At 38.6% G+C, this 24,225-nt stretch overlaps 1 protein-coding gene across 1 annotated transcript in view; it reads right to left on the bottom strand.

The window, feature by feature from the left end:
- OTOGL (otogelin like) overlaps nucleotides 1-24,225 on the bottom strand; it is a 98,522-nt gene that overhangs the window by 20,908 nt on the left and 53,389 nt on the right. Inside the window, exons 29-41 of the mRNA XM_086461918.1 lie at nucleotides 23,413-23,529; nucleotides 20,409-20,565; nucleotides 19,837-19,863; nucleotides 16,635-16,802; nucleotides 14,812-15,090; nucleotides 14,068-14,185; nucleotides 12,918-12,997; nucleotides 9,130-11,981; nucleotides 8,271-8,448; nucleotides 7,243-7,385; nucleotides 2,745-2,768; nucleotides 2,522-2,614; nucleotides 1,670-1,859 (exon numbers count right to left, since the gene is read on the bottom strand). Of these exons, the coding sequence (XP_086318044.1) occupies nucleotides 1,670-1,859; nucleotides 2,522-2,614; nucleotides 2,745-2,768; nucleotides 7,243-7,385; nucleotides 8,271-8,448; nucleotides 9,130-11,981; nucleotides 12,918-12,997; nucleotides 14,068-14,185; nucleotides 14,812-15,090; nucleotides 16,635-16,802; nucleotides 19,837-19,863; nucleotides 20,409-20,565; nucleotides 23,413-23,529 (4,426 nt within the window). The remainder of the gene's footprint in view (nucleotides 1-1,669; nucleotides 1,860-2,521; nucleotides 2,615-2,744; nucleotides 2,769-7,242; nucleotides 7,386-8,270; nucleotides 8,449-9,129; nucleotides 11,982-12,917; nucleotides 12,998-14,067; nucleotides 14,186-14,811; nucleotides 15,091-16,634; nucleotides 16,803-19,836; nucleotides 19,864-20,408; nucleotides 20,566-23,412; nucleotides 23,530-24,225) is intronic.

Below are 24,225 nucleotides of genomic sequence, written 5' to 3' on the forward strand. Positions count from 1 at the left end.
ACTGAAAAAAACACCTCATCTAAACCCCTGACATCCATTGGCTACCTGAATTCATTATTATATGTATTCAGTTAATGCATCAATGAAGCATGTACTTACTATAAGCACATAGCAGATCATTCATGCCAAAATTTTATCTTCATAATAGTGTTTTACATCACAGGGACTGATCAGCCGAAGTTCCTATATCCTTTTTTCACTTTCCTTCTACATTGCTAACCACGCCCTAAGCCCTTGCCTTCATGCTCCTAGCCCTGCATCCTGATACTCTCCAGGGTCCCTTGCTAGTTACTCTGGAGAAACACAGAAGATGGTATATGCATGATAAGAAGCATTTGACAGCAGCACCACTTTCCAATATTCTTAGCACTTCTGCTTCTTGCCACCCTCCTAATGTGGTCCCACAAACTGTGCTGGCAGTAGAATTTGTAGGGCCATACCACAGAATTGCAGAATCACTATAGCTGTAAAAATAAAGGCAATTTTCCACATAGTCCCACAATTTTTTTCAGTGTGAAAGGAAGTGGATGTGAGGATCCCAGATAGGAACAAATGGCAGAGAATTGGAAAGAATCACTAAAGGAGGCTTCAGACTTTACTGCAAAATGCCAGGTAGAGCACACTTTACAGTGGAGGTTGGATTTGTCTGCATAGTCTTCCTCTTTCTGTCTTTTCATGGCACAAAGAGTAACTATTCTATAATCCTTCCTGCATTTGACCTCATCTCATCCCAATCTTTTTCAGTGTGTGTAGAGAAGATGGCATGATACTAGGAAAAGATGCAGTACATGCCAGGGCCAGCATTCACCTTCTCTCATTAGACCTAGGAGGACTTTTATTTTGTTAAAGCAGAATATAGCAATTGATTTTAAACACTTCATTTGGTTTTATGTATATTAAAACCATATCTGAATTGTTTTGTTTGCTTTTAAAACTAAAAGCTGTTTAAAAGATTATAAAAAGTTCATTTTCCTATTCAATATGGGGTAGATTCTGTAAAATTAGGAAATGAGCATTTATAGTAGAATTAAAGTAACTCTAAAATACCTGCTTACACTTTTCTGTATAAATCATACTGGCAGAGTTATAAAAAGGCTATCAAGGAAGCCTGAAATATGCTAAATTTACTGTCATTGCAATTTAAGTCTGAGACACCTCAGCACAGTTTTGGACCCTAGATCCAGCCTTAAGAGGTCTACATTTGGATTCACTATCCTCAGGGGACTTGGACCCTTCCCAAGCTGCTACTGCTAACATCTGACAGTTATTCTTTCCTCCCATAATCACTGAAATATACTATCACTACCCGAACCTCTTCAGCAGCCATTTCTCCATTGAAAAATTTCCCTTTTTCTTTACTTGTCTTCAACAATATTCTTAAACACAAGCAGAGACAAGTACATTTTTTAAAAGTTAATTAGATACAATGTATGGATCATTACTTGCTCTGCAAGCTACTTTATTAGCAAGCAGTGCTTTGAAACATATTTTATTGATTTATTATGATTAATTAACAGAATTTCACAAGCCCACCTCAAATAGGTTTGTCATTCTAGTTAGTAGGGGTCACAAGGAGAAATTTAGGGACAGCAATTCACAGACAAAATAGAGGTGTAAATTTTAGATGGGAAATTATTAAATAAGAAAAAAATTGCCACCATAGCCTCACCACAAAGTCCTTCTGTCTTCATCGATGTGTTAGAGTGCAATCCATACTCTATATCTATGATGCCTGTAACATGAGCCCACTTGATATTAATACCAGCTGGAGTATTCACAACATACATTGCACCAGTATCCTGAATGCTCAGTCCTTCTTTTGAAAATGGTAATGACTGAATTACAGAATCCAGTACTACCTAAAATAAACCAAATAGGTTTTAGGAATAAAAAAAGATTATGAAGATGTATTTTATATGTCTTTACATTCTATAGCAAAAGGTATTTTTACAGCCTCTGCCACATACAATAACAGTCACAGTGCTTAAATCACAGAGCTTCCCATCAGTGCCATTTCCTATAACTGCAAAGGAAGTAGGCATAAGAAAAAATAATGATACAGAAATATCTTCTAATTAAGGAAGCACTAAATCTTATTTATCACATACTGGATAATAAAACGAAATCTCATCCCAATTATTTGAAGTTATCTGTTCTGACCTGTTACTGACTAGCAGGAAAGGCAGCTTAAGTACTTATCACATCTTGGAAAATTTCTCTTTGGTTCTAGGTTTTCTGGAAATTTAGTCTCAAGTATAAATGATTTTGCAGCTTCTTTAAAAATTTCAAAAGGCCTTGAAGTGTCATTTTGGATAAATGACATATAAGTGAAGCATGGTATCAGGAATCTATATTTTTTTGCTTCTAGTGTACCATGAATTACTGGGAGCCTGAACTGCCAAAGTAATCCTAATCCCGTAGTACATTCATTATAAGTCTGATCTATTGCATTCTACAACAGAATAGCTCTCTGTCTATCTTTTAAGCATATACAAGACATATACTTGTGATATATACTTACTTTTCTTGCTAAACGATTGATAAGTAATTTATATCTGCGTGTTGTTACATTTAATTTCTTAAAACAGAGCCCTGAAGTGCTTGCAGGGGGAACCTTGAAAGAAAAGAGATAAACAAGTTCGGTTACTATTGCTTTTTAAATTCTGTACCAGTGCTATAAGGGATTTTTTCAATACGTGTTATATTAATGTATTTTATAATTAGTAAAAGAAAAAAGTACTCACTAGTTTTCTTATTGAATTTGCGCTCTGGAAAACATGAAAAATAGATTAGAAGTCCAATGAAAATCATCAGCGTTCTTATTTGACAAAAATAAGTTGACTCTTCTTTGTGTTTGAAGTTCTTCTACAATCAATCTGCTTCATAATTAAACTAATTTAATATATTCTTTATAAGTAATAAAAATATACATTTTCTATGAACTACTTTTAGAAACTTAAGATTTAAATCGAAGGGGTTTGTGTGGAAAATAATACAGAAAAGATAACACAATGACCTGAAGAAGCTGAGTTAAAAATACGCAGAAATACAATGGTCATGCCAATAAAATCCCCTGCCCAACCTTCAAATAAAACTGCTATTTTACCAAAGCACCTTTCTGCACAAGGTTGCAGCTCGTGTATACCATACCTCAGCAGGCTTTTAACTGAACAGCTTTAACATTGAGAGCAGAGAGCAACTCATTACCAGCACCATGAGATTCAGCATATGCTACAAAGCCCTTTCGAAAAATATTTATTAAAGAACCAAGTGGTGCACAAGTTATTTTCTCTTCCCTCCTTCCAGTTGCGGGTGATGATATGGGAAGTAATAGAAGGATCCAGGCCGTAAATACCTGGCTCCGAGACTGGTGATTCAGGCAGAGGTTTGGTTTCTTTGATAATGGCTGGTTTTATAAGACACCAGGTCTGATGCTAATACGTGGGAAGGGCTTATCTTGTAGAGGGAAAAGGGTTCTAGGGCAACAATCAGCAGGGCTCATACATAGAGCTTTAAACTAGATTTGAATGGGCATGGGGTTGTAGCTGGGTTTGCACTGGTGGGGCAGAGTTCTAGTATTAATGAGGACCAGAAGACCTCCCACGCCCCTAGGGTGAAGTCAGCATGCTCAGCTCACTCCCTCAAATGCCTGTATACCAATGCACGCAGCACGGTCAAGGGGTTATGATCTGTTGGCAGTTACAGAGACATGGTGGGACATCTCACATGACTGGAATGTGGTCACGGATGGCTTTGTCCTTTTTGGGAAAGACAGGCCAACAAGGCAAGGAGGTGGAGTTGCTCTTTACGTGAGAGAGCAACTAGAATGTATGGAGACTTCTGTCCAGGAGTGGATGAAGAGCAGGTTGAGAGTTTGTGGGTGAGAATCAAGGGGCAGGCTAGCATGGGAGATACTGTTGTGGGTGTCTATTACAGGCTATCTGAGGAGGATGAGGAAGCTGATGAGGCCTTCTACAGGCAGCTGACAGCAACCTCGCAATCACAGTCTCTGGTACTCATGGGGGATTTTAACTACCCAGATATTTGCTGGAAGGCCTACACAGCTATTCATTTACAGTCCAGGAGGTTCCTCCAGTGCATCAATGATAATTTCATGATGCAAATGGTGGATGAGCCAGCTAGGAGAGGAGCACTGCTAGATCTTATACTCACTAAGAAGCAGGATCTGGTTGAAGCAGTGAAGGTTGAGGGCAGCCTTGGCTGCAGTGATCATGAGGTGGTGGAGTTCAGGATCTCATGCGGTAGGAACAGAATATCAAGCAAGATCACAATCTTGGACCAACTTTGGCCTTTTCAAGCAATTGCTAGGGAAAATCCCATGGGACATGGTACTAGAAGGTAAAGGGGCCCAAGATACTTGGTTTATATTCAAGGAATGCATTTTCCAAGCTCAAGATTGGAGCATCCCAGTCAGTAGGAAATCAAGAAAGGGAGCCAGGAGACCTGCATGTTTAAACAGAGAACTAATGGGCAAACTCAAGTGGAAGAAGAGAGTCTATAGATCTTGGAAGGAAGGGATGGCCACTTGCGAGGACGATAAGACTGTTGTCAGAGGATATAGGGAGGCAACTAGCAAAGCTAAGGCCTCCTTGGAGTTAAGCCTTGCAAGGGAGGTCAAGGACAGGAGAAAGAGCTTCAAATACACTGCAGACAAAACTAACACTAGAGGCAATCTAGGCCCGTTGTACAATGAGGGCAGAGTTACTGAATGCCTTCTTTGCCTCTGTCTATACTGCTGGAGACTGTCCTCAGGAGCCCCAGACCCCTGAGGCCCCAGAGGAAGTCAGGATAAAGGAGGAGTTTGACTTGGTTGATGAGGACTGGGTTAGGGATCAATTAAGCAAGCTGGACATACATAAATCCATGGGCCCTGATGGGATGCACCCTCAGGTGCTGAGGAAGCTGGCAGTAGTCATTGCTAGACCACTCTCCACCACCTTTGGTAAGTTGTGGGGAACAGGTGAGGTGCCTGAGGACTGAAGAAAAGCAAATATCACTCCAGTCTTCAAAAAGGGCAAGAAGAAGCCTCACCTCCATCCCTGGAAAAGGGATGGAACAACTTATCCTTGGCACTGTCTCTAGGCACATCAAGGATAAGAGGGTCATTAGGAGCAGTCAACATGGCTTCACCAAAGGGAAGTCATGTTTGACCAACCTGATAGTCTTTTATGAAGACATAACCAGGTGGATAGATGATGGTAATGCAGTGGATGTGGTTTATCTTGATTTCAGTAAAGCATTTGACACTGTCTCCCACAGCATCCTCACAGCTAAACTGAGGAAGTGTGGTCTAGATGATTGGGTAGCGAGGTGGATTGTGAATTGGTTGAAGGAAAGAAGTCAGAGAGTTGTTGTCAATGGGACAGAGTCTAGTTGGAGGACTGCAGCTAGTGGAGTCTCTCAGGGGTCAGTACTGGGATCAGTACTATTCAATATATTCATCAATGACCTGGATGAGGGCATAGAGTGCACTGTCAGCAAGTTTGCTGATGACACAAAACTGGGAGGAGTGGCTGACACACCAGAAGGCTGTGCTGACACTCAGCGAGACCTGGACAGGCTGGAGAGCTGAGTGGGGAGAAATTTAATGAAATACAACAAGGGCAAGTGTAGAGTCTTGCATCTGGGAAAGAACAACCCCATGGACCAGTATAGGTTGGGGACTGAGCTGTTAGAGAGTAGCATAGGGGAAAGGGACCTGGGGGTCCTGGTGGACAGCAGGATGACCACGAGCCAGCAATGTGCCCTCGTGGCCAAGAAGGCCAATGGCATCCTGGGGTGTATTAGAAGGGGTGTGGTCAGTAGGTTGAGAGAGGTTCTCCTCCCCCTCCACTCTGCCCTGGTGAGACCCCATCTGGAATATTGTGTCCAGTTCTGGGCCCCTCCGTTCAAGAAGGACAGGGAACTGCTTGAAAGAGTCCCGCGCAGAGCCACAGAGATGATTAAGGGGGTGGAACATCTCCCTTATGATGAAAGGCTGAGGGAGCTGGGGCTCTTTAGCTTGGAGAAGAGGAGACTGAGGGGTGACATCATCAATGTTTGTAAATATGTAAAGGGTGAGTGTCAGGAGGATGGAGCCGAGCTCTTCTCGGTGATGTCCGATGAGAGGGCAAGGGGCAACGGGTGCAAGCTGGAGCACAGGACATTCCACATTAATATAAGGAAAAACTTTTTCACCGTGAGGGTGACAGAGCATTGGAACAGGCTGCCCAGAGAGGTTGTGGAGTCTCCTTCTCTGGAGACTTTCAAAACCCACCTGGATGCGTTCCTGTGTGACCTGCTCTAGGTGGTCCTGCTCTGACAGGGGGCTTGGACTAGATGATCTTTTGAGGTCCCTTCCAATCCCTAACATTCTGTGATTCTGTGAACCACAGCTACAGATTTCTAAAGCTCATCTGCCTATGTTAGCTGCATTCACACCTTTAGACTGCATCAAAGAAGCAGTGAAGAGAGCAATTTAAGAGAAAACTTCTAAAACTTGGACTCATGACTTAAAAATCAAGTGTACAGTTGCCCAGTGAGAGTAGGTAAAAGATCAAATAGGGATGGGAAGGAAAGAAACCTGATGAAGTTCCTCATCAGGAACTTGTTTAACCACAAACCAAAGATGGAAATACAAGCCAGTTGTTTAAGGGCTGCCTAAATTAGGACTATGGACAATGCAAAGGAAATGTATGTACAGACTGTAAGGATGAGACTGACCTGACCTAAACCAGCAGTCTAAAAATAAAGTGGCTGGATCCCCTCTGTAGGCAATGCAGAGTTAGACAACTACAAAGAACAACTCATCACACTTATTCCAAACTCATTAATACCTTCCTAAAATAACTACAAAATGTTTTTGTGACTATTCAAAATATTTTAGTATTTTGACCATATTGTAAAGTACAAATTCAAGGCCTTGAGATTTCTGGGTGGAGAGCCTGAAAGAAGACATGCAGATTCAGAAGTTATGTCACAGTCTATAATTTAAAAGGAACCTACATTTGAATTGTCTTATAACATAATACAACAGTTATTATTTAACCTGAGATAGATAAAATTCTTGTATCTAGACAGCATGATTAAGCACGGTCCTTGAAAATTAAATAACATAGTCATTTTTCAATGCATATAGCTTTCATCTGAAAGTTTTAAGGGATACATTTTTGCAGAATTTCGTACTATAACACAAAAATTCATTAAATTATTACAATCATTGCAAAAGTGCCAGAATCTTACCTGATTAGCAGGACATTTCTCAATATGAGCAACAATGATTTCTGCTGGTAATTTGACTAAAATGTAGGAAGCCATATTACAGAGGGCTATGTTGTTTCCATCAAATGTAATAACACTCAGTTCAGGCAGTACGGAACATTGACCTAAAAAAGAACTGTCATTTAATGAGGTTACCACAAAACCAAATACAGGGCATTTCTAAAAACTCAGTTTTAGCAATATTTGCTTTCATGGATACGTTCATATATATATATATATATATATAGATGACCTTGTTCTGTGGACAGCATACTGAGCCATAAGCAGAAGGAAGTATCTTAGGTTACTCAGTTACTTGACGTACTGCTATGTGCCCAGGGTAGGGGATAAAGTTTAAATTGACGAAAATTTTTGCTTAAGTCAATGTTTTACAGCAAGGTCAATGAATCTGTACATTGTGAGATAAAATATATGCATTAAAATACACGTATTTTTTAGATATTGATAACAGGTGAATGACCTGTCCTATCTTGAGACAAATTATCTTAAAGTGTAATATTGGTTCCAGTAGTGCTGCAATGTTTTTAATGACTTCTCTTTGTCCTTTTTGTTCCCTTGGCAGACAGTCATCTTCCAGTTTCTGCAGTTTCTAAGCATGAGTAAAAATTGCAGCTAGAGCTAACTGAAATTTGTGGGTTCTGTCTTTCAGAAAATGCCAGTATTTAATTTGTTTTCTTCACAACATGTTGAAATCTCAACATTTCTACTGATACAAGTTACGAGAAGTCTCAGCTGGAAAATGTCGATGTTGATGTTGCAGATTTCATTTCAATGCTTTCATTCAAAACAAAACATTTTGACTCTCTTGAATGCTAATTCAAAGATACCAAAACATTCAGTATATTTCATTCTGTTTTTCTGATGAACAGCTCTTCTAAATTCATTCCAGTATTCAACCTCATATTCCCACTGTAATAAACCTTAATTTACTACTTGAAATTTAGAGATCAAGATTCTATGTTGTATTTAAAAATAAAACCACGTCTTACAGGGACATTTCCATTCTGGGCAACAATTGTCAGCGTTAACTTGAACTGGCATTCCTCGAAAACCACAGTCTGGCTTCTGCACATCCTTAGGGCAGTTCATTGAAAGGTTGTACAACATCCAACCCATGTTAACACATAGATACTGGCTACATTTGTCAACAGGTTCAAGGTATTTTGGCTGTCATATAAGGAAAAAACAGAATCAATTTTAGATTAATTGCCTTTATGAAGTCCAGACGATCACTCGTTCATCACCCTGCTCTGAGACAGAATCAGCATATCTACGTGACCCCTGATCAATTATTTTGGAATGAATTGCTTTTGTTTGGTTGTAACAGGTGACAACGACACATGTCCATTCACCCATACCCTTCCTGTTCCATCTAGCTTCGGTGGAGCACGCAGTGTAAAGCATTATGCATTGAGGCTACATGTTCTATTCAGTAACACTCTGAAGCATTTTAAGAAATACAGAATTGTGCATTCCCATCATTTTAAACCTTATGATAAACAAACGGGAAAAAAAGAAAGACAGGATAAGATTATGCAGAAACCCCAAAATTCCATGAATTATGGCTTTTTCTGCATCTCAGAAATATATCTCACCATCTAGAATCATCACACAGCTTTAAAAGCCATTTTTTTTCCACAGCAATACTTCCAAGTTGCAGAATATACCAGTGCAGTGTAAGAACAGTGATACAACAATCCTCTAAGAATAACTGAGTATTTTAAAATATACAAATAAACCCAAAAATAGTAGGTATTTATAATCTCTGGTATTACGTACATAGCATAACAGACAGACTGAAAAGCAATATATATTTTAACACAGAGGAGCAAGCAAAATTGATCATACCACACATTCAGAAGATGTAGACATCAGTGTATGCATCATTGTGCCAAAGAAAGCCTTGTCAGCTATGGCTGTCATTGATTCTGTGCTTGACAGAGAAGTCTGTGTTTCCACAGGCTTTGAAGAGGGAGGCAGAGTGATTCCACCACTAGAATGAGATAAATCTGTTATAGTTCTGGTCTGCAGCTCTGTGGGCTCTGCTAAACTGACATAAGGTTCAATGGTATTCTGTGTTGGGATTTTGGACCAATCTGGTGTTGTTACATTCGGGACTCCAGAAAGAGAGGGATTTTTAATGGAGGTTTTATTTCTTGAAAAAGGCAAACTCTGAACTGCAGATACTGTCAAATAAGGCAGGGAAGCTTTCTCAGTTGTGGTTGACTTTGTCTTGGTAACGTTTCTTTGCTCATGTGAAGTCTGACCACTTTCTAAAATATCCACCGTTCTTTCAAATGAGGTTGTGTATTTAACTTCTGAAGTTGTAAATGAGGCACTCTTTGTCTGTGACAATGGACTTGTAGCACCAGTTGTTTTCATGATCATAATTTTTGGAGATTCTTTAGTGCTCTCTGAAGCTTGAGTCACTGCAGATGTAAATAAAGATTTGTGTGACACATGCACGGGTGTTTTTATGGTGGTAAGAACTGAAGCTGTAGGTACATAAAACTCCAAATTGGCAACAAAAGAATCAGTGGTATTTGTAGTAATCCTAGAGGCTACAGTAGTGCCAGAAGCAGCTAACAAACTGGCTGAAGAGCTAGGTAGTATTTTTGCAAATATATAAGGTGCTTTTAAGGATGTAGCATTCACTGTTGTGTTCGTGATCATTGGTGTAGTGGATTGAGTGATGATTCCAGCTGATATGGCTGATATTGTTCCATCTTCTTCTGAAGAATTTATCGAAGAACTCTGTTTTCCTAGAGAAACAGTAGAGATATGAGTGGTCTTAGGAGGAGGTGAAGACACAGAGACCCTACTGGACCGGCTTTCTAAAGTGGCTTCAGGAGTTGTAGGCATTAGTAAAGAGGGCATTACAATGGATGTTTTCAGCACTGCTGAAAAGCTGGTGCAAGGACTTATGTTTAAAGTGAATGTAGGAAAAGAAGTTGCAAAGTCTATAATTGGACTTTTTGAGGTTTCTTGTGCATCTAGAGATGAAACTGATCTTTGGGTAGCAGTTATATTTTGTGTTAATGATAGTGTCCTACTGACTATGGGACTCAATAAAGAACTTGTAGTATGAGATGTCACATGAGATGGTACTGATGCTGATAACAAGATTGTGAATAAAGATGATGACCTTGTAAGAGAAGGTTCTTTAGGGATGAAAGTGCCTGAACTTTGTGCCACAGTTTTCAATTCAATACGTGAACTGCTTGGGTACTCCGTAATTTCTGAAGTGGTTATTAATGTAGCATTTAGAGGTAGTACCGATGTCCTAAGAGGGAAGACTGTAGACATAATGGATTTCATTGGCTTTTTAGAAATGGATGACACTGAAAAGGAATCAGTCTGCATTATGTATTTATTTTCTGTTGAGGCTTTACTTGCTATAGACATGTCAGAGATTGTTGGATTGACTAGAAGAGTGGAAGCAGCAGAGAGTACTTTATAAAGACTTTTGGAGGCAACAGTTGCATCTGCCATAGCTTTGGACTTCAGGGAGGTAATCAGAGAACGCACTGGTATAGATATTGTGCGTGTTACAGAAGGACTCAAAGTGTTTATAGGGATCTGAGAAGAAACTGGAGGTGAAGATACAGTCTTTATGGGCAGAGCAGCAGAAATACTACCTTTTGTTAATGGAGATGTCAGCTTGGGAACAGTGGCTGAAATTTCCAGTGAAGGTAAAAATGTCTTTGGAGAAAAACTAACTAAAGAACTTGCATTTAGTGATATCAGAGATGTTTTAGACAAGAGTTTTGCTGTTTCAAAATATGAAACTGTGTTTAATTGAGGAAAACTTGACTCAAAGCTAGCAAATCTGGTAGTCATGGGAATTTGAGGAGCAGTTGAAGTCAGTGCAGAAATGGGTGTTGGGTGAACCGCTGTTTGACCAGTGCCAGACCTAGTTCTAACAGACAAAGTAGATATAGGAGAAGTAGATGTGCTTAGTGTCAACTGTGAACCTAGAAGAAATACAGGTCTTGTGAAAGTTGCTCTGCCAGCAAGCAAAGCAGACAAAGACACTTCAGAGGATACTGCTGCTCCCTTAGAATGACTTACTGATGTATTCCTACTCTTCCCAATCCCTGCAGGCAGCTCAGAAGTGACAAAAGATGGCTTGAAGGTTAAAGTTCTTAATGCTGAGGTAGGGGGAACAGTTCCTAGCTGAGTGGTTGATGTTTCAAGTGGAAATGGAACTATCGCTAGGGAAGTGGGTGTTAGCAATGCAGAATGTGTTGGAGTAGGACTTGCGCTGAGTAGGGTTGTTGGAGCTGCTATTGTAATGGGTAAAGTTATAGGTGCAGTAGAACTGACAGTACGTGATGTGACTGCTGAGGCTTGAAGAGCAGAGACGGACTCATCTGCTGAAGATATGAATTTGGAAAGGACAGGAGGGCTGGCTGTGCTGTGAAGTACATCAGAAGGCTCCACTGTACTTGGTAATGAAAATGCTGAATTAGATGCTTCCAGTGAATAAAAGTCTGTAATGGACTGTGCTGACATATTCATTCCCCTTAAAGTTGTGTTCGCCTTCATGGTAGTTTTGTCTGTCACACCGTTTGACTCGATCTCTGAAGTAACAAATAAAGGAGGCGTTTGAGGAAATCTCTCCACAGTAGCATCCGTGTGAGAGATTAACAGTGAAGGTTTTGTTCCAATTGCTGATTCTGTAGGTGTCACGGGTATGCCTAAAAGGAAAAACGCATGTTTCACTGTCTTTTATGGATTATTGGTAAAGCAAAATAGCAAGATCTACCTCTACTCAAGTCCTGTTTAAGTCCTATTTAAAAATTAGCAAATCAGAGCACCATTTTGCTGAGAAGATATATTGTCAATTGTTCCGTGTTGCCTGATGACTTTGAGGAACTCAGATGACTCAAGAAGTTTTCTAATTTTCTTTGCAAATGAAATAGCTAATTTTTTATTATTAGTGAAAACCTTGATTTTGCAGAGCAGTTTTGAAGCAACAATGGAATTCCATGGAAAATTCAGTAAATTCAAAATAGTAAAATATTTGGAATAAATATATTATATCTTTGGAAAGTAGTATACTATATGAAATAACTTTATACTAGCAAATATCAAACATAATGTATTTAATTCAAAACTTGTAAAATAAAATAAGAAACAGTATTGAAATGTAATTGTAGTATTAAAAGAATACTGTATTCCCAAAATAAGCAAATAATGTCGTATCTTCACACATCAGAAGTTAGGAAATAAATGTACTGAATTTGTTGGTGGTGGCTCATCAGCTGAAAAGTCTGAACTTTTTGCCACAACAGTATTTATTCCATTTGGGATCTTTCTTTTTAAAATACAATATACTAGCAGTATGTAGTCAAATATAGTTGTGAGGGGTATAACACCATTACAAAAGGTTAAATTTAACAGACTGTTAGAGAAATGGAAGAATTCAATCTTAGATATGGCTTGTTTGGATGTAGGAGATGTATTTTGGGTGACTGAGAATGGAGTCTATGTCCCAGAGAGACATTCTTCAACAGAAAGATGTTCTGGGAAAGGATTTAATAAAAAAACAACAGTGTACATTTGATTAAAACCTTTCCTGGGATCTCTAGAGTGATTTATAGGATTAGACCAATATAATAAAATATACTTACAGTCTTCTGGATAAACACATTTAAGTGTGACCTCATCAAGGATCATGTTTTTGGGACAGTATGGCAAACATCCTTCAACCCTTTAAAATATTGCATAGTTAATTCTAAAGCCATCATAGAAATATAAATTAATTTTAAATTAGTTTGCTTTGGTGAAATGAAACATTTGAATGTCTTCCCCATCAGAGTTCTGAGAACTTTCCAGTGTAATGGTGAACACAGCACTTTGAAGCATGTTATGGTCAAAAATACGTTGAACAGCACAATTCTCTCTTTCTTAATTGTTAGTAATTAGGCTGACAAACATGACAGCTTTGGGCCATTTTGCTTCCACAACCAGGTGGAAGTTCAGCTCCCTAAGCAGAAAGGTTTTCCATAGGACGAAGAATTTCCCTACAAGCCTGCTGTTTTACCCAGATATGTTCATTTGAGACATTAAAATATTTAGACTGACTCCGTAGAAAGTCTCATTCTTGTGCACTTTCAGCATATGAGAGCGCAGACAAGTCCATATACTCCCTTACTTTTTCATTTCGTGATGTTAACAACCAGTGCACCCATATGGAAAAAGCTAAGAATACCAACAGAGAAAATTAGTAATATTAGTAATATTCCTAATCATAAACTGCATATGCCTAGGGAGGTAGTCTGAAATTAAAAATTTTATTTCTTTTCCATCAGATTTTGTGCCTTGAGTTTTTAGACATTTTGCCTTTTAGTTTGTTGTGGTTCCATAAATGCTAGGGGAGACCCGTGGAGACAGGGAATCCTGTTACTAAGTAGCAAGATAACATCAGCAGTGTGAAATCCCTCAGCCATGTCAATGAGCAACTCTTAGAGTAAAGTTCCCTCCTCTTACAGGAGAGGGCGTAGTCCCCCCTTAATTTTGCCACAGGTTTTTGTCTCTGTCATGTAGCCACCAGAAAGATGTAGTCATTTACAGCAAATAAACAGGAATATATACCGTGGGAAACGAGAGGCTTGTTACAAATATTTTCATATGAGTTCTGAGAGTGTCTCACAAGAGTGATACGGAAATCTGGGTGAGTAAAAATGAATGGATATTGCAGCTGCAGTAATTTGCAGAAACCATGTGGTATGCATATAGCAAAAAACAATACAGTAGCAATACAAGCTTAATTTTACTTACGGTGGAAGGAATTTACACGCTATTCCTTCAGGATCACTACATGTTTTAACACAAGGATTAGCACAAGATTCATATCTCCATTCACACATCCTTCTGTAAGGCACAGATGCACTGAGTTCTGAGAAAGATGGAAAAGGTATTATTTATTGATTTTGTAGTCAGTAAACTATGAATTTATAGTCTTTTTTATAATGTACTTTGGGATTTTCAGGGGAAAAAACCTAAACAAAACACAAAAATTAAAACCAAGTAGAGAAATTCTTGATAACTTTCAAATAGGTGAGATTTTGTTCATTTTCAGATTCAAGTATATTAAATTCAATCGAAGGCTAAAAGGCTTTGAAGCTTCAGAGATACAAACAGTTACTCACTTTTACAATATATTGTGTTTAAAATACTTAAAAATTAGTTAAATATCGTGGAGGTACTGTTGGTAGCAGAAGCATACAGTTACCCCGTTCATTTAAAAGAACAGATATCTATAGCTCACTAACAAGACATTAACGTGCATCTTTTTGTGACATGCCATGTTCATTTTGACATAGTAAAACAATGAAAATGTAGTTCAAACATAAAGAGATCATCATAGCTGCAAAAATTAGAAAATGATAGCATTTGGAGACAGAATGGAAGACAAAAAATAGAATAGTGATTAAACAGAGGATAAAAAAATATTCGTTACTATTGGTGATGAAAGAGGCAAAATAACCCCATACTTATCCCTGAGGACTATGCAAAATTTACCTTCAATACTAAAGCTACTCAAACGTTTGAATTCTTCTGAATCATCATACTTTCCCACTTTAACACCAGATGAGGTGAGAATGATGAAAAAGCCTTTTTTACTGTGCAGTTCGAAGGCGCTGAGCCCTGGACTCCAGAGGCCCTGGTGGTGGAAGAAGGTGGCTTGTCTCCGAAAGGAGGCACTTGCCTGCCACTGTTCCAACCCAACAGTTTCATTGTCATGTACGTACAGAAAGTAGTTTGGTCTTTCAGCAGATTCAAGGGAAACAAGAGAAAGAGCTTCCACAGAAGAAGAAAAAAAATAAAAATAACAGTAAGATTTTCACAGAAAACAACTTAAAAGTGAGATTAAAATCTATATATTGGCTGTTAAGTGGCTCCTTTTAAATAACTTTTTCAACAAAAGACTTCCAGCTTTATGTAACACAGAAAAACCTTAGAAATGCAGCATCTAAAGAAGACTTCAAATGATCACATAATCCAGAGCCACCAGAGAGCTAATCAGTTAGATCAAAACTACATTGAGCCCACTGATACCAGCTTTCAAAATTATTCACAAGCAATCTCAAACTGGGACTTGCTCAAATTGGGAGCTTTTTCTCAAATTTGGACAAATGCTTGACAGTCCAGCTGTACCAAAATGTCACTAGTAAACAATATCACAAAAGTATTGTAAGAACTTGCTTGACTTCACCTTGAGGTCAGGATTTTTTTACATACAGTCATACCCAGCGATACAGTAAGAAAACCTGTGGCCAAATAAAAGATTCGACCCTCTATTTGCTCTGCCTATGCCAGAGATCAACAGTGAAGAAAATTCTCTGAAAAATTAAGAACTTAGAAGAAGGCTGACTTCATATTTGTTTTTCAACTTGAATAAAATCTTGAAGTGTCTTTAATCGAGATGAATACCTTCTCATTCCTCACAGACATGAACACTGCCTGTGCACTGCACAGATACACTTCAGCTGGAGAACTGACAAGATTGAACTAATTCTTCTGTTCTAAGTACTTTCTCATTTCAAAATCATATCCAAAAAGCTAATTTCTCCACTGCAAAATTGTCAACTGTTTGTGAATATAGTTTCAAATTTTACTGTGAAGACAGCCCTTCTCTATGTTGATTTTTGAGGGTTTGGGATTTTTTCAATAAATTAAATTCTGTGAGAAAATAATGACAAAATCTGTATTGACTTGATTGACACAAATTGAATATACGTGAAGAAGCAAAAATATTTAAACATATTTATTTTTGGTCATATAGTTTGGATCAGTCTCTGATAAGTGAAACAGAGAGCTTAGGAACAGCTGTTCACCTACGAAACTTCCTTCTACATTGTCTGAAGATGCCGCTCACTAACAATGCAGGAGACAGATTGGTTGTTCTAACCTGAACATTTTATAGTCCACTGAAAGTCATAAAACCAAAGAAAAGATAAAGTAGAAGTGATTTTACTTGAGACAAAAATATCCTGCATTCACCTTCAGTGTTGATAGTTGCTAGATACACGTACAAAATTCTCCAGTTTCCAGTTAAACAAACTATTTTTTTTTCCCAAAGGAATTCTATTCAATTCCACTTTTCAATATTTCTAAAACAGTTTTTGAAAAGTTAGCGCTAAAGGTGGCAGTGAGGTTTTCCAATATTAAAAAAAATAAACTATCAGTATTCCTCGGTTTTGAAATGGGCCACTTCATCCTTGCTTATTCCAATAACTAAAAATATCTAGACTATTTTAGGAGTTTTAGGAGATGCAGCAAAAAACATTCATATAGTTTGAATAATATGTATTGCCATGAGCAAAATTGTTGAGAACACTTACATAAATCTTTATCTTTGAAAAGACCTGGAGTTATCATGAAACTGAAAAACACATTTCCATATGCTCCAGTTCTAGGCAAGGGAAATATCCTTCTGCTGGATACATTAGCTCCTATAATTGTGTCACTCTTTCCGTAACTTGCCAAAATATAGGGTCCTTCACCAAGACCTAAGGGAAGAAAAATCAAGTAGAAAAAAAAAAAATCCTCCTTCCATAACATATAAAACTTAAGTCTTAGATGACATAAGATATTGCCTTAAATATTTCACCATAGCTGTAGTCAAATAAATTTGGAACTACAGCTCAATACCTCAAGGTATTATGCTGGACTAGGTCTCTATCTATCTGTTCAACGTACTCCCTTATTCTTTGCTTGCTGCCCAGAATACAACAGACTCAAAGTGAGCACAAAGAAATGTGGTTAGCAATCCTCACAAAATGACCTGTACAAGAAAGCAACTCGGGCTGCTTTTTTGTGGTATTATTTAGTCTTTTACAAGTCCTCATTTCTATACTTTAAAAGATCAACAGAGCAACTTTAATATTATTACCCAAATAGACACTGAAGCTACTCTAAGATCTACAAGGCAATTCCCCCCAAAAAACAGATTTCAAATTATAGGTTCAACTTTCAGCAGCCATATTGCATAAGCAGTTGTCTAGTTTACCCTCTTCCACAAACCACTTACTTCAGTCCCCCTACTGCCCCATTTATTATGCCATCCTAAGTGCTTCAGCAGTGAAGTGGTCCAGCTGAAAAATAACCAGCTAACTTTTCTGGCCTGGTTCACCACATCATCATTCAAAAGCTCATGCCAATGGAACAGTGAGAACCGCTTCAGCTGGTACCACTGCCAAAAACGGTGCTGGCTAATCATGCCCCACAGCAAACCCCTGGAGCTATTTCTGCTGGGATGGAAAGGCTTGCAGGGATACATCCAGGTTCAACAGCATCTGTCTTTGTCAATAATCCCACTGAAAGAACCAAGAGCAACATACATCTAAAACCTCACCTTGTGAATAATAAACAAAACGTCTCAGTTTTGTGAAAGCTTTTAATCCTTACAGTGAAAAGACTGAACCCCTTCCCAGCCTAAGACAGCTTCTTTCAAGTACGACCGAGAGAAAGAATTCTCATAATAGTGAGGTTTGACCCAGCTAGAAGTTAAACACCAATTTCTGAAGAAAACTGCATGAAAATAAATACTGTTTTTATACGGAAACTATGTTGGAGCTTATATGCATATGAAGCCCACAAGCTTGCCACAAAATGACTGCTTTTAAAGAATTGGCGGACAATTTATCTTAAAAGACTCCTTATTCTAAATCATTGAATGTTTATCCCTACATATTAACAAATATTTTGCTTATGACTTGAGCAAAAGTAGGAGCGAGCTGTAATTGATAAAGTTGCCATAAAGATTCAACAGTTTGACATCATACAGGACAAAAAAGAATCAGAGGAGGAGCCGTCCTAGTCCCAACATGCATTTTGCTGGCACTTGGTGGTGGAAACACGCATAACGCCATCCTTGACTTTAACTCTGGTAGGCAGCTACACACCAGGCAGCCACTTGCTCCCTCCCCGGTCAAGAGAATCGAAGGGGGAGAACTGAAAAAACTCATGGTTTGAGATGAAGACTGTTCAATAAGTTTAAAAAAAAAAAAAAAAGAAAAAGAAACAAAGGAAAACAAAACCAAGAAAATTAACAAAAAAAAGACGCAGTTGCTCACCGCCAGCCGACTGATGCCCAGCTGGACCCTGAGCAACGCCAGCCCCAGCAAACTTCCCTCCTCGCCCAGTTTCCCCAATTTTATTGCTGAGCATGATGTCATACAGCGTGGAATATCCCTTTGGTCAGTTGGGGTCAGATGTCCCAGCTGTGTCCCCTCCAAGCATCTTGTGCACCCCCAGCCTGCTCGCTGGTGAGGCAGCAGGGGAACCAGGAAAGTCCTTGATGCTGTGTAAGCAGTAGCTAAAACACGGGTGTGTCATCAACACAGTTTTCATCACAAATCCAAAATATGTCACCATACTAACTATGTGAAGAAAATGCAAGCCAAACCCAGTACACCTTACTACTTTTTAAATAAGACAAAATTCTCTATTGCAAAGAAATTATGGAAAGCCAGCTATACCTAGGAAGAACTACATGCTGCTACTGTATGGGGCCAGACTGCTTGGAGGACAAAAAAAATCATCTACTATATGACGCTCGTTATAGGATGCGAGTCACTAAAAAAGATGTATCAAAAGTCACATTCATATCATTGCATTTTGTCAAGTTTCCCTTCCTTTTCAGTATCTTAATCCCCACAAAGCACACGCACAATATCCAAATATAAGAGGGGATGCAACAGGAGTTAAATTTGTTAATACCACTATCACTCTAAGAAACTGTTCTTTACAGTACAATACTTGTGAGACTTGTGCATAAAATCCTGTATCCTATCAATTTCAAAATATAATAGGTCCCAGTTCTGAAATCTACAGTACAAGAACAAGCTAACATCCTTCTAGTTCCTGATGCCAAGATATGTTGCATGGTGCATTAATCCACCCCTACTTTGAATATGATGAGGTTATAATTGAGACATTAGGGGTTACTAAGGTAATTCAACACAGCTGGGCCATTGACCTTCGCCCATTAAAAACAATTAAAACTACATACACCAAGTCAAAGAAAAAGCCCATCAATTAATTCAATTGAGTTCAATTGAGAACCATCTCTTTTATATAAGAAGGAAAAATAAAGCAAGCCACTTCAGAATAAAAACCTAGAAGATAATTGCATAATGTGGCAAATCTTCATAAAATTTATGAGGCTTTTTTAGTTTTTTCCAAAAATCATACTGAATTAATTATTATTCTGATTAATCTTAACTCAGTATCATCAGAGATGCATTATATCCACACCATTCATTTTTAGAGAAAAGGACTTGAATTTTTCTTTTCCAAAGGCAATAAGTTCAGTGAGGTGAAAATTCAAATGGTAATAACCACATACAACCTTCTAAGTTGCACACTAATGTGTCAGTATTTGAATTCCTTACTAATGTAGGATTGTCTGTTTGTGTTTATACAGGACAAATCTCAAGCAATTTGTGAGATAGATGCTAGAAAACATGAAGAGTAACTCTGTTCAGCAAAGTATATAAATATAAGGATGAATCAAAAACAGGAGTATCAACTACTACATACCTTGATTGTAATATTCACAGTCATAAGCTAAAAGAAAAAGAAAATAAGCACATTATTATTAAAAAGTAACAACAGAATCTATGCATATCTGCATCCTAAAAATGTAAAATTCACTTTCATCAGAGGAAGTTTCATTTCCCATAATGTCAGTGACTTTATTTCCTTAGGTTTTTATTCAGTGACAAACAGCTGTATTTAAATAGATGTGCCAGGACAGCAGCCCTGAAGCATGAATTATTGTACAGCTGAGAACCCTTCTTGCTGTCAATGAAAAGTAGAACAAATTTAATCACTTTGCAGCCCTATGCAGGACACTGGACATACCCCAGATCTGGTATAGCTGTGCCTTTCCAACAGTCTCTGTGCTGGCACACCCTAAACACAGCCAGTCCTTTTCAGTAAGACAGCAAATTTGGGTGTATAAGACTACAGCTATCACATAGACAGCTTGAAAAATGTGAAGAAGTACATTTGTTATTCACCTGCTTCTGTCATATTTGTATTATTGGGCAGCAAAAGGCCAACGATGTCTCAAAGATGAGCTCTGGCGTGAGGCCAGCCCAGGTACATACCACAGAGTGAAGGAGATCGCCAGTGAATCGCTGCTCCTTGCTGGCAGCACTTGTGGGCGTAAGCTGCAATACTGGTACACAAGCACTCGCAGTCCCCACCAAGATTGCAGTTGCACGTATCTGTGTGACAATTTTTGACAAAAGAAGTCACATCAATCTGGGGGGGAAAAAAAAAAAAGAAAACAAAAGAGGGCTGGTGACTTAGTTGCATGAGCTGTACAAATTCCTGCTGCACCATTTTCAGCAAGAGTGCTACCTTTGGCTTGACTGAAAGAATTTAACACAAAAATAAAGTTCTTTCTACGGTTTGGGTATATTCCTATATAAAAAGCACACTTCAAATGATCAGCTTGTACCTATGTTACAGGTCAAGAGAAAATTTCAGTCAGTGACTATTAACAAGTATGTCTGTCCACACACTTGCTGTTCATCGATTGTGGAGATTCTCATATTGAAGCTGGAAGTCCTGTTTCTATAAGGCAAACACTGCCATCTATGGTCACCCTGACAGATTTGCATGAACGACAAGTCAGAGCTGCAGCTCTGATTATCAAGTAATTAAAGTTATAATTCGTGGAAGGGGTTTTGATAAGGGAAAGAAAGCTTGAGCACACTGGTGACATTTTGCAGAAAAATATTTGGGCTCTTATCAAGATTTTAATATAATTTGCCCACAAACCTTCATTAGATCAGAAACCCACGTCCTCACTTTAAAATCCTATCACAGTCTTTCATAGTTTTACATGAAACACTATTTCTTGGGCTTTAATCATCTTTGTTGTAATGTTGAGCAACATTTCTAAAACAGTGTTCTTACTCAACACATGGAATGTTTAAAGCAATGCTTTTCTTCGGTTTAGATTCTGGTCTAGCTCAGTTGTAGAGCACTCAAACGGCACACGTCAGATTACAGAAATACCATCACAGTAACAAAGCAGCACTTATCTAACAGGGAGACAGCCTCTCAGCTGGCAGTTGCTAGAAGCTGGCAGGAATATGAAGACTGTTTTTCTGTCTTCAGTGGAGAGAGATGCCATTTTGCTTTCATTCTTTTTCTTATTTTGAAAACAGGACTACCACTGGAGTAGGGTCATGAGCACTAGCTCCGTTGAAAATGGCTGTAATAGCTTCACCACCAAACAGCAGATTGGCTCCAAAGAGTTCAACCTGTCTCTCATGTCTGCAGGATTGCATCTCTCCACGGGTCAGAAACATCCTACTATTGTGACAAACTGGGAGCCTCGGGTCAAAGCTCCTGCTGAGTTCAGGAAGACCTTTTTTTCTGCGACTGTTGAGGCTCCTCAGCCCCTGCTGAGTTCGGTGCTTAGCTGGGCAACTGCAATCCGTCAGTCACTGCCAGCCAGAGATGCAAGATTTTGTCGCCCTGAAAACGGGGTTTTCCAGCCTCAGCTGAACTCTGAGGCTGCCTGTCTCACAGGCAGGAGCTTGCCTCCATGCACAGCAGGATCCTCCACCACCCACACAGCAGGAGCGACTGTAAGAGTGCTGCACCAAGCACGTCCTCAAACCCACATCTACATTTTCTGTTCCTTCTGTGTCCCCAGTGTCAGTCTCTGCTTGTGCTTTTTTCCTTGGCACCCCGTTGCCCACCCGTGCAGCCAGCAGTCAGCTGCAGATATCTTCGACAGGATGTCACCTTAGTTACCGTTTTAAGAAACGTACTTTCACACGCTGATGAATAGGTTGTAAAAACACCTGGAAGATGTTTGCTTTACAGGCTGCCTCATACAATGTGGATATCTGTGTGTGAAAATACTTGACTACTAATTAAATGACATGTTTTGCACCTGACGTGTTTTTTAATACAATTATGCTAAATTTTTGGCGTAACGTTTGCAAATTTTGATCCCAACATGGATGAGATATAGAAAAACAATGTTCAAGAGAAAACATATTTACGAGTTATAATGATACAGCTCCTTAAAAACTCTCAAAAGTTCCATTTTTATTTGTTACTTTCCACTTTGAAAATACAGTCATCACTATGTTCACAGGCACATGCTCAACAAATTCTTTACATAGTAACTAAAGTCAACATTAATAAATCTCTTGGGTTAAGCTACTGCAACCTCCTCCTCAGGCAAATTCCTAACCATGTTGATATCAAACTTCAGTTCTGAAAGTCAGGAGGTTCAGCTGGGTCATCTAGTGATCTCATTTAGTATTAATAGTCATAAAGAAAATAACAGACTGAGACAAAATTTAGTAGTAGTTCTTGCTTGCACAGGTGTAAAGAAGCATAACTAAATATATAGTTATGTATATATAAAAATACATAAACTTTGATAACTACGTTTGGGAGGCTAAAATCAGAAATAGGGAAAAATGTATAAAGCATGTCTTGCATTGGTAAAGGGTGGACTAAAATGGAATAAAAGATCCCCACACAAGTTATTGTTGTCCCCATCTTGTCTAGACTGAATTTAGGGACATACTTGCAACAAGTCCCTGGCTCAGCCAGGTATTGGGAAAACAAGGACACTAAACCTCAGAGTTTTGATAAAAAGCAGATTATAAGCTGTCAGCCAGTTAAAAATACTGATACATCTGAAGCTGAAATCTCACTCTCCCGTATTTCTTTCTGTATTGAACAGGACAGTCAACAAAATAAAACAATTTGAGATAAGCTGTAGGCACGTTACAGAAATGCTTATTTTAAAATCCTGCGATATATACAAAAGACTTAAAAATCTAGTTACCTATATAAACAAAAGATACAAATAAAACATAAAGAGAACAGAACCTTGATTATCCAGTCTACTAACTCATGGCTCCCAGTTATCATTATTATGCTTAGGCTCCAGTCTTGAAAGGAACAAGGAGCTCTGCACAAACGTAGCCCACCCACATAGAAATACTTGCAGGGCTCTACTCTTTATCCTCCACGGCATTCAGACTGAGGGGAATGGCAAAAAGAAATTAATTACTGGAATTTTAATATTTCCCTACATGAGAGCACATCTTGGATGTTTAATAAACTTACCACATTGCGACAAGGTGCGAAAACATCACTGTATAAAATTGAGCATTCCTTTTTGGCATAAGGGAACTTGCTCTGATGCACCTCGCACGGTCTTAGTGTTTCATTTGGGCTCTTGCACTTAAAAACAAGCAAAAACACCACAAACATTTTATATGAAGATGTGTTTACCTTGGACTCAAGTACACTATAGTATCATACAATTCAATACCTGCAAACTCAGAAAACAAAAATAAAGTTTAAATGCTATCTTCTTCATCTTCCCCTTTCCCTGATTTGTTGTTATAATTCAAAACATTTGCACAAAGAAGAATCTTTGTTTTGTTCTGAAGTACTAAAATGTTCCTGCTGTCTGCTCAGCACATAAAGACAAAATGTTTTCTTTGTGACACATTATAATCATTACCAGAGCAACCAACTGTAACATCACAAACAAATACATGGTCCAAATCTGTCCCTGATGGTTTTGCACTGACTTTAAATGGAGTCACACTACAGATGTCTTTAGCCCTGTGAGTTCAAATAAAGAAGCAGTGGTAGGAAGAGAGCAACCCATAAAAAAATAGTCAAAGATCATCGTGATAACAAAAAAATGGCTGAGATACAACTCCCTCTCTTAAAGTATCTCTTCAAGAAGAAAAACAAACACACTGAAAAATATAAGAAAATGACACTTGTCTCAGAAAGCACGAGTTCATCCAAAACCATACTCCTTTGGTGCAGCAGGGAAGCCCAGGAGGGGGTAATGATGGCTCCGTAGGCAGTACTGGGGTGTTGCAATGCAGCCTCAGCTGCAGTGGACTCACAGTACCCTCC

This window comes from Leptosomus discolor, chromosome 1 (genome assembly GCF_034619465.1).
Source record: "Leptosomus discolor isolate bLepDis1 chromosome 1, bLepDis1.hap2, whole genome shotgun sequence".
NCBI classification, from domain to species: domain Eukaryota; kingdom Metazoa; phylum Chordata; class Aves; order Leptosomiformes; family Leptosomidae; genus Leptosomus; species Leptosomus discolor.